Raw genomic sequence first — 11577 nt, forward strand, 5'->3', positions numbered from 1 at the left:
TTCCAAAAGCTTTACTTGTCATTAAGGTGACAAATTAAAGTTTTGCAAATGACTAACGCAAAACTGAAAAACAGGGGGCACCCGGATTTGAACCGGGGACCTCTTGATCTGCAGTCAAATGCTCTACCACTGAGCTATACCCCCTCACATTAAGCATAGAGGACGCATACGTATTTATCATTATGATCATAATCATTCCCCCATACGAAGTTGGCATAGAGTTCATGTTTATATCTTCAATTAAGTGATAACGAATTGATTTCGTATACTTTACATATTGTACAGCACACCATTGTCTGTTTAACTGGAAAGACGTGATCCTGTACATAAGCTATCAGCGGATGTGTCGTCATCAAAACGAGACGTTACCGGATACAGCAGTGTATCGAAAGGAAAGGGGAACAAACGAAGTGACAATGGTATGATAGCGTTTTTAATCCCTATACCATATTTTTAAATATCTTAAACCTTGTTGCGTACTCTCTCTGCTTTATAATCTGTGTGATCATTTGAAGTCTCGGTGGTGAAGTTGTTTGTCTTTAACCGTGCCCAAACTGAGTAGCTGTGAATTTGATTAGTCACTCGAGCTAATGCCAGCTAGCGCTTAGGTTAGCCACAAGGTCCCTTAGATAAATACAACTTCCAGTATTTGTTGCTATTAGCTACATTAGATAGCCATTAGCTAAGTGTTATCAAATGTAAATGGTTTATGTATGTCTTTGATGTGGACTACAGAATTCCAGAGGACTTCGCTCTCAGCTTAAGGACAGTGTACCTGTGGCTGGGTTCTCTCCACAGGGAGCTTACGGAGTGCAGGACTCCCTCCGTAGTGGGTGAGAAACTGTTAAAAATAAAACTCTGTTGCATGGTAATCTCCAAAAACACATTTTTGTATTAGCCCCCAAATAAAGAACAATGTGCTTTTCGTAATACTGTTTTTTTCCTCTTCTACTTTTATTAAACAGATTTACCAGTGTTAAGAATGAACTGCTTCCAAGCCACCCGCTGGAGCTGTCAGAAAAAAATGTGAGTCATTAAACCAATTAATGCGGTTTTCATGAAAGGCTTAAATGGTATTTGTGTTCTGTGCTTGGTTTTACTATAAAAATTACTGTTTTGTCAAATGCAGCTCAGTTTAATCACAATAGACACAAAGTGCAAGTAGTAAAAATACGTTTCTGTGGGTATCTCACTGTTTTCTGTTTCTCCATGAGCAGTTCCAATTGAACCAGGATAAGATGAATTTCTCAACACTCAGAAACATCCAGGGTCTTCACGCTCCTCTAAAACTGCAAATGGAGTACAGGGCGGCCCGACAGGTAGCTGCAGTCCTTTTTCAGGTGTTCTCGTGTTTTGTTTTGTTTTTCTCCTTCTCAGTCCTGACACCAACTGTTTCTTCCCTCCAGATCCAGCGTCTCCCATTCCTACAGAGCTCAAATTTGGCTCTCGATACGCTGCGAAACAGCGATGAGTCCATTGGATTTGAAGACGTCCTCAACGGTGGGAACCTTGTCCTTCCCTTTTACACCTTCAGTGATATGTGTGACGACGTGAAACCATGGCTTATACTGTGCTTTTGTCTTTTTCCTTTGTAGATCCAGCCCACAGTGAAGTGATGGGTGAGCCACACATGATGGTGGAGTACAAATTGGGATTGTTGTGAACAGAGTTGTGCACACAGATCCATATTATTATTATGTATGAATACATTTGTTTATCAACTCCATAACCAAAGTTAGTAGTTGGTGGAGAGTTTTAGTTGTGGAGTACTTTTGAGCAGGAAATGGGTGTGCGTGTGTAGTGATCTTGAAAAAAGTCACTCACACAGGCTGCTTTTGTATGATTTCATTTGGTTATTTCTAATAAACTTCATGACTCTCCTCATTGTCCTGGTTCATTTGATCAGTTATTGACATTTTTAGATGAGCTTGCGCTGATAAAATTACCTGGTGATGTGTTCAGAGAGAAGGTGTAACAAAGCCTCACTCTACCCACTCTGAGTTTGTTCACCTGTATAGCTAACATTGATTCGCCAATGCAACAGGTTAATAAAGAGCAACACTTGTATTTTAATCCATGTTATTCTTCACTTCACTCATTTTTCATTTGCCTAACTTGAAGTATCCTTAAAAACTCATTGATATCTAAATCGTTTTTTTTTTTTCATCCCACAATTAAATTCTTCAGATATGTTATTTAAGTCTAATTGCATGTTTATACAACTGTACTCTCCAATTAGAGCTTAAGGAGCTGTTGGCAAGGCTCTCCACTCTCTTTTAAAATTTGCACTGTGAAGCCCGAGCTTGTTAACATTAATAGCAGGGTGGAAATCACTGAGGTTGAATTTATAATGGCTGATGCTTGGTGGCATGGGCCGGTCAAACATCTGCAGCGAGCTGAAAAAACGCAGAGTATAGGTTTGTGATTGATGCTTTTCTGGGTGATGTATGACGTTCATGTGAAAATGTGCTAAAGAGAAATCCTACAAATGAACCCTAAAAAGGCACATCTGTGAAGTGAAAACCATTTCATATATCATGATGCTCATTGAGAGAAGGCTGAGGGTTTGTGGCACTGTAAAATAAGCAAAGCGTGGCTACTTCCAGGAATCTAAAATTTAAAACATATTTAGTTATTTATCATTCTTTTTGATGGTACATGATTCCATATTTCTTGCTTCATTTATTTGACGTCTTCAGTTTTGGACACACATTGTCAGGGTTTTTCTATATTGTAGATAAAACTTTTGACTGGTAGCTTTCAAGACAATCTTTCATACATGCCGCTTTATTTGCTCTGATATGTGACTTTTGGAAAAGACTGCATATTTTCATGTAGCTCGTTGGTCTAGGGGTATGATTCTCGCTTAGGGTGCGAGAGGTCCCGGGTTCAAATCCCGGACGAGCCCATATGTTGTCTACATGACCAAAATGTTGTTTAGCCTCTATTTAATCCAGCAATCAGTGAGATGTTCTCTACAGCTGCAAATCACACATGTTCCCGTAGTAACTGATTTAGGGGCCGCTAAGAGATCTGATATGAATGACCTCATTGGCCTTGGCCAAGTAGAAAACATCCACAAATATTTCCAAAAATCTAGTGTTGTGTTGGTTTTTTATTTTCAAATATTGAATAACAAGACAAAACTGCAAAGCTGAATTAATTATTTTCACACTCTTAATTAACTGAAGCCTTTCACTGAACTACCAAACAAACAACTTGGTACTCTCTTTCTGGCCAGTGTCATTGAAGTTTTTAAAAAACTATAAACATGTGATGAGCGTCTTTTGAAGTGGATTTTAATATTACGCTGCAGCCGAGAGAGCACTCTGGTCAAACGTCAAAATGGTCTCTAAGTTTACACGTTAGTTTTGACTGCTAATGAAAATAGTTTTCTTTACAAATAACTCTCACACTGAACTAACAGCCAATCCCTCAACAAGTTTGTGCTCTCTGCTCATATTGCCTTCATATTAAATCATTTTGTGCTTTTTAAAGAACTTATTTTAACATTGCACTCAACAACAAACAAACCCTCCATAACAACAAAAGTAACTTCAATGGCCAAACTGCATTATATTTCTTCAGGTCAATATACGGGCCCCAAGTAGGAGGGAGGTAAGCCGTGAGTTTGAGACCCTTGCTAAAATGAAACGGTGGAGAGTCCCAGGTATTTATACACCAGTGGGATGTGTCCCTTAAAGGAATCCGGACACTCATCTTTCAAAGCTCCTTAGACTAACAGGCCCTGGATGACTGAGAACAGACAAAACTACTATGTTTTAGGCACTGCTGGGAGTTGAACCCAGGATCTCCTGTTTTCTAGTGTTAATACTTACTAGACAGGTACTTTAACCAACTAAGCCACAGTGCCACATACACACAGATGAGTGACTGATGAACACCGAGAAAACCTCCAACCGTTAAATAGATTTGAGCCTAAACAGAAACACATGAAAGGCAGTCTTGTTTCTTATATTACTCACCAGAGGTTGTCGCATAAAAAGAGACGACGTGTTTAAAACTCAGGGGTTAAAAGTGGGACGGTGTTTTCGTTTTTGCTAGCTAAAGGTTCAGCTGCTGTTTTTCACAGGGAGAGAGAAGAAAGGGAGCTAACATCACATGGAAATGGAGAAAGATAAGAAAGACAGGACAGGAGAGGTGAAAGTGGTTCACAATAGTATCACACAGATGTACATAAAACATACATCATCATCATACAGCACAAATCCATTTAGAAGCTAGTCTAAATAAATGAGTCTTTAGCTGCTTTTTAAAAAACCTAAAGGTGGAGTCAAAGCATTCCACAACCTGGGGGCCACCGCTCTAAAAGATATGACTCCTTTGATCCTAAAACGTGCTTGTGGGACCACCAACAGCCTTTGATTAGATGATCCCAGGCTGTGAGAGGGAGGGTGGGGTTCTAACAGATCAGAGATGTAGGCAGGAGCGTCACGACTCAGAGCTTTAATAGTCAGCACTAAAAGTGAATTCTATAATGTACTGGAAGCCAGTGTAATGAGAAGAAAACCTATGTAATGTGCTCTCTTTTTCATGCCTTTGTTAAGAGCCTTGCAGCAGGACTGACTGGAGATAGTTACGATTCTTTTGGCTCAAACAAAGAAAACAGCTGTTACAATAATCTAAGCAAGCCGAAATAAAAGCTTGAATAATTATTTCCAATTCAGATTTAGACAACAACAGTCTGGTGAGGGGTAGTTTGGGAGACTGTGGGTGTTCATAAAGTACCTCCTATTCCTAGACTTTTTCTTTGATGTTGATGAGAAAAGGTCATTGATAAATCGATAAACGCCTGTGAAAAATATCATTACAAAGGTTGGCATATGAAAGAAAGAACCTCTAGGGTCAGATCTACTCGTGTCTGCAGCAGCTAAAAGCCTTCTCTTGACATTAAAAAGCTGTTGGGTTTACCAAAGAGGCTCAGTGTCAGCCTGTGACTGAAAGTTGTGAACAGGAGTATTTTTGCAGCTGGCCTTTGATTCAAAATCTTAAACACTAAATGGGATTTGAGGCTAATAAACTCAAACTGAGGATCATCCACAAAGACCAACAAGTCAAAGAAAACAGGCACGTTCTCATTTTTACAATCTCACATGTCAGTGCAACAGGGACTAATATCAGGTTTAAATGTCAACATAGTATACTCAGCCTAATCTGTCTCTCAGCCCAGGAAGTCTGAACAGCCCCTGCTATGTAGTTACCAGCACAACAACCTGGATGTGATCCTGATCCCAAAGCTCTACTAAGGGAATAGTTTAAGCTTTTAGCCAATTCATTTCTGTGTTCGGGATTCCCAAAGTAATTCAGAGGGATCAAGGCTCTAATTTTACTTCTAGATTATTTGCACAGGCTCTCCAACAACTTCATTTTAAACATAAATCATTGGTGTGTCATCGTCAAAGTAAGGATTCATTAGAACGCTGCCATCAGCATTTAAATCATTGCTACATGCTTGTTGCACCAAACTGAAGGCTGATGGAGATGAAAGTTTGCCTTGGTGCTTACTGGCAGCCAGAGTAAGTAAGTTAATCCATTTTTTTTATATAGCGCTTTTTAAGACATGAAGCTATTAAAAAGTGCTTCTCAAGGGAATATAAAAGCGTATCAAACAAAACAACATATTACACACGAACGTTACCCAAATGTCTGTCTAAACAGATGTGCTTCAAGCTGTTTTTTAAATGAAGCCACAGAGTCGATGGTGTGTAGTGGGGGAGGTAAACTGTTCCACAGTGTTGGAGCTAGGGTTTGAAAAGTGAGATCCCCCTTCGTTTTCAAACGGGTCCGTGGAATAGTCAGAAGACCACTATCACTGGCTCTGAGGATCCTGTTTAGAGTTTGAAGGTTGAAAAAGCTCCGCGATATAGGTGGTGGCCTCACCTTGTAAAAATATGAACTTAAAAGTGAGGATTTTAAACTGATATCTGTACACAACCAGACGCCAGTGTAAGGATTTTAACATGGGAGTGATATGGGACCTAATTGCAAGCGACAACGTAATTCAAACAGAATTCAAACAGTTTAACAGAAACACATGAAAGGTAATCTTGGTTTTTATATTAATCACCAGAGGTTGTCGCATAAAAAGAGACGACGTGTGTCAAAGTCAGGGGTTAAAAGTGGGACAGTGTTTTTGTTTTGCTAACTCTCCACGACACTAAACTTCAGGCTGCTCACCTACAGTCAGCCTCCTCCATTGCCTCTTGATGCCCACTCACACTAGTCAGCTTCTACGACAGTGGGTGGGGTAACTGCAGAGTTACTGTAGTTTTGCTTTTTCATTTTTTCATTTGTTTTTAATTTTGTCTAGTTTCACTTACTTTCTGTTGTCAGTTTATGTATTTTAGTTTAGTTTTTATTGTTTGAAATTGTTTTGCTTTTCATTACAATTTTCAGTTCAATTCTATTTTATTTACATAAATAAAATTACAAATCACAGCAACAGTTGCCTAGGGGTGCTTTAGACTGTAAGATCAGACCCTACAATAACACATACCCCACAGCGGCCATGAAGAACTCCCTTTTAAAAAGAAGAAACCTCCAGCAGAACCAGGCTCAGGTAAGGGGCTGCTGTGCCAGAGAGCAAGAGAATAATAATAACTAATAATAAGATGCAGAGTGGCGTATAAACACATAGTCAGAAAAGTGACATGAGAAGAATCTTATTGCAGCATAACTAAGGGAGGATTCAGGGTCCCCTGGTCCAGTTCTAACTTTATGCCTTATTCAAAATGAAAGTGTATGTTAAAGGAATTCCCTGACTTGCACGGTCTTTGTGTCTTTGTTTAGAAGCAGAACGACATAGATGGATCCACTTCTCAACCCTGTCATCGCTGTGGTGGTGGGAAAGATATTTCTGTTCTAAAACCTTTGTGCATACAAAATAATACGACAGGACTTGAAGGAAAGTAACACATTTACTCTCATTTGGGGCGACTGAGGATGGATCAGATGAGTTTCACACCTACCTTGTGTCCTCATACCTGGTGGTAATGGACAGCATGTTGCCTTATCAGCACTGGGGTCTTTTGTTTGATGGTTCCACAGTGCCTCCTTCTGGCCGTGAAGAAGCACCACACCTCTCTGCTCTTTCCATTACAGGGAATGTGTAGAAAGCACAAACCTTTAATAATCACAGCTGAGATCATAAAGTGTAGTTATCCTTCCTTCCTTTCCTTCTTCCTTCCTCTTAAGCACTTAAGGGTTGCTGGAGAGGGGGTTGAAGAGTATCCCAGCTGTCACGAGGTAAAACTCAGGGTACACGCTTGACAGTTCACCACTCATGATCACATTCCCAATAGATTATTGTAGTTCCCAAGAGAATCAACAATTAACCTAAAAAAGCAAGTTGTTGGACAGTGAGAGGGAGCCGGAGCATCCTCAGAGAACCCAACATGCAAACAGCAGATTCACATGCACGACCTTCTTGCTGTGAGGCAACAGAACTAACCACTGCATCGCCATGCTGACCTTAGAGTGCAGTCCTGTGGTGGAAAATGTTACTGTGGGTGCTTTAGATTAAATTACATACAAAAAAAGTACTGGTTTATTATATCAGTGGGTAAAAGAGTCAAGATTGGATCTAAAGGATGTAAATGGACACGCACAGTGCATTTCTGCTCAGTCTGAACACTCAACGCAGCCTCATTCGCCCAACTGAAACTCAGCGTTCAGTATCTCCTTTTTTTCACCAAAAGACTTTCTCTGTATCTCTGCTGTTTGTTTTTGACTTGAAACACTAAATAAATGTTTTACTACACATCTGTCTCGATTGTTTAATCAGCTGCTGTAAACTGTCCAAATTTAAAATGCTACATTTAGTAGATTTAGAGATATTAATTTCACTATTTTTAGGTAATGATACTTTATAAACCTATTCTGCTGTTTAACAAAGACAGTATCATCATGTTTAAAGCACTTTTAAATCTGACAGCAGCACTCAGTTCTCCTGCACATGTGTGATCTTGGAGTGAACTGAAGGTTCAGATGCATCTCTCAGGACCTGTGTGGGGACTTTGCTGGACTTTTGTCTGTTTCTTAAAGATGTGACTTTCAGATGCTATTCAGCTGGTGTGTGTGTGTGTGTGTGTGTGTGTGTGTGTGTGTGTGTGTGTGTGTGTGTGTGTGTGTGTGTGTGTGTGTGTGTGTGTGTGTGTGTGTGTGTGTGTGTGGAGGAGGGGGGGGGGGGTAGGTCTGAAACATCTTCCAGTTTCATGCTTGTTTAATCAAGTGTAATAATACTCATCGATTAAATGTCCCAAAGTTAAGAAATCTCTCTGTGAACCTTTAGTTTGCTGCCATCTTGTGGCATGTGGAATGCTTCAGACAAGCAAACTTGCTCACGGTCAGTTAATCAAGTGCATAGAGCCCTGTGATGAATTTTCACATTTACTCCGTGAATCTTCATTCTTCTAGCTAGTCTTTACTCTTCTAGAAGCTTTCTTTGCTCGGATTTCTGCAGCATTGAATCTATGTCTTCTCCACTGCTATTCCAAACATGGTGCTGATGCAGGGGTCATTAGCACAGTAAGATTTAAGTGCACAAAATGTTCACATCATAACTGCATCCATTTTGACAACATTTCTAACACCACTGGCTGAAAGGCAGCCCCAAACCATGACGGAGCATCCACCGTGTTTTAAAGATGGCTGAAGACATTCACTGCTGTAGCGCTCTCCTGACCTCCTCCGTATATGATGATGATTTAGACTAAATTTGGAGTCATCACTCCATCAAACCTTTTGCCCCTGATTTTCACTTGGTGTTCAGGAGCCAGACTGCTTTGGGGGAAAATGCTATTGCACAATCTTTCCGACCTGTTCCTGATGACGCAGAGTCGTCTTTTGGATGGAACGGTGGTAAACAGTTGGTGGGAAGGGTGATGCGGGTCAGCCATGATGTTAGTGGCTTTCCCAGTGAGGTGTAAATAACCTGTAGACTGGGTAGAGAGCTGCCAATAACACGCTCAGCGGTCCACACTATCCTCTGGAGGGCTCTGCGGTTGGATGCGTGGCAGTTTTCATACCAGACTGTGATGCAGCGGGTTAGGATGCTCTGCATGGTACCTCTGTAGAAAGTATTAAAGATGGGTTTGGGGATGTGCACCTTCTTCAGTCGTCTCTTGAAATGCAGTCGCTGCTGAGCTCTTTTTGTCACTGATTTGGTGTTGCTGGTCCAGGACAGGTCCAGGGGTGGATCTAGAGAAATGTTCCTAGGGTGGCATGGAAATCAAATGGGGTGGCAAAATCAAAGCCTTGTTTTAAACATATATGCAGGTGTTACATATGGTTAATGCATAAGTATATGTTTCATATAAATATGGTCTATAACGTAATTATTTTCTATAGCCCACATAATTAAACATTTCTGTTACATAAAATGTGTGAATTTGTATTTTATGTGCTATATAGCCTTTATAAGAAATAAATATGTAACCAATGAGTATAAAATCCAGAAAGCTACACAAGTCTAACTTAAGCTTCACACTGTTTTTTGTTAGAAAAACAATCAAATTGTTACTGACTACTACTACTGTCAGAAATATGTACTGTCACAAACAATAATTTAAACCTAATTTTTCATGATTTGTTGGGTTAATATTTTGAGGTCCAAAATATAATTGGCCATTTTTGTCACGGTTCTGGGTCAGTTTTGATTGTTAGTTTATTTTTGAATGACTGTTGTGGTTTTGGGTGCTATGAGTATTATTATTATTATTATTATTATTATTATTAGAGTTCCATGTTTCTGTTTATTTGTGTTTAAGATTTGTGTTCTCATGTTTTGTGTGGGTTTTAGTTCCATGTGTCATTTTCTGTCTGTCTCTCAGTGTCGAGTCTGCGTCTTTGTGTAGTGTTCTTGTTTCCTGTTTTATTGTGAAGGTCTGCGTCTCATGTGAGTGTGTTCAGTTTTACCTCTGTCTCCTGTGTTTCTCTGTGGCTGGCTGTGTCCCAATTCAGAGTCTGCAGGCTTGACGTAGGCATTTTAAGTGCGGTTACGTCACCGCCACGCGTAGACGGCTGTCCCAATTTGAAGTGTACTTCAAATGCATACTCCTATAACAAAGTATTACATACATAAATGCCGATATGCTAAATCCCCCCCTTCATGGCCTGCTCTTAAAAACGACCTCTCCCTGTTCCGTAAATCTCTTAAGCTAATAAATAAGCCCCAAGCAATCAAATTGCATAGATTTTTAGAAGAGTTTGATTTTTCTTAGCCCCTTATTTAAGTTATGTGTCTTGTTTATGGAACCTCACTTTCAGAGATTTTATGATCCCCCTTGTCTCGTTTATTTCTGTTCCTTGTTTTTCTTTTTTTTCTCATTCTTTTTTTATTGTTATTTATTTTTGTATTGGTTATTCATCTTTTATATTATTATTATGTAGATGTGTGTATATAGATGTGTACGTATGCATGTGTATATGCATATATATATATATATATATATATATATATATATATATATATATATATATATATATATATATATATATATATATATGTGTGTGTGTGTGTGTGTGTGTGTGTGTATGTATGTATGCTTACTTTCAGTTATTGTCGATTTCATTGTGGTGTACAGGAGGTGTGATTCTGTTCTGATTGATTCAATATGTGGCTTGTCTCTTTGAGATTGTCATTATTATTGTTCTAAATAAAGTTCATTTAAAAAAAAATGCATACTCCAAATGCGCCATCGATTTCCCCAAATATCAAGCGTGGTCCGGTGCACGCTTCGTGGTCCCATATATTCCACAATTCATAGCGCCTCAGATACTCAACTAATCAAAGTGATGTCATGACAAAAATGAATTTTTCTCCTTCATTTCTGTCAAACAATGCTGTATGTAACGTGTCTCGCGTTAGTATCATGGTTGCTAGGCAACCTGAACAGCGCGACAAAGCGTATACCGTCCCATTTCACAAGCCTCTCACTTCCGCACTTCTCGTACTTATAGTACGCATCGTACGTAGTACGCGTAGTGCGCGTACTTCAAGCATGCGGTCTCTTAATTGGGACACAGCCCTTGAAGTTCTCCAGAGACCTGGTAATGAACTAATCATTTGATTCAGGTGTGTTGACCCAGGGTGAGGTCTAAAACCTCCAGGACACCGGCTCTCAAGGCCTGGAGTTCCCTACCTCTGCATTAGGGCCTATATATAGGCAGTGCAAAATTTTGTACTGGGTTTCTCCCTGGCGGTTGCAAGTGAAAGTAAACCTAACTATGCTAATAGTTCCTTTCGATTCCTCCTCAGTATATTGATTATTAAGATCTGCCTCCCATTTTTCAATAGCACTCAATGTACTGCTACTGTGAGCATAGAGTGATGAATAAAAAGCAGAAGTAAAATGAGTTCTGTATGTTTCCTTCATAAGAAATGTCTCCAGGTCATCATATATAGCTGTTTCTAAAAATTGTGACAACACAGTTATGAACCTGGAGAAAGCTAAAAAAAAAAATGTTCTGAAGAAAAATTAAAATGTGACTTCAATTGTTGAAAGTTCACCAATGTGATGTTTTGATCAAGGTCGCTGATCATTTGTAACCTGTTGT

The 11577-nt window shown here is 39.5% G+C and overlaps 1 protein-coding gene across 1 annotated transcript; it reads left to right on the forward strand.

Moving 5' to 3' along the window:
• Window positions 1–326: 326 nt before the first annotated feature.
• pomp (proteasome maturation protein) lies at window positions 327–1880 on the forward strand. Its single transcript, XM_080865679.1, has 6 exons — window positions 327–419; window positions 736–833; window positions 966–1026; window positions 1218–1319; window positions 1407–1500; window positions 1596–1880. The coding sequence occupies exons 1-6, from the start codon at window positions 342–344 to the stop codon at window positions 1661–1663; spliced, it is 501 nt and encodes a 166-aa protein (XP_080721805.1). The 5' UTR covers window positions 327–341; the 3' UTR covers window positions 1664–1880.
• Window positions 1881–11577: the final 9697 nt, after the last annotated feature.

The sequence above is a fragment of the Rhamphochromis sp. 'chilingali' genome, assembly GCF_963969265.1.
Source record: "Rhamphochromis sp. 'chilingali' genome assembly, chromosome: 18".
In the NCBI taxonomy this organism is placed as follows: domain Eukaryota; kingdom Metazoa; phylum Chordata; class Actinopteri; order Cichliformes; family Cichlidae; genus Rhamphochromis; species Rhamphochromis sp. 'chilingali'.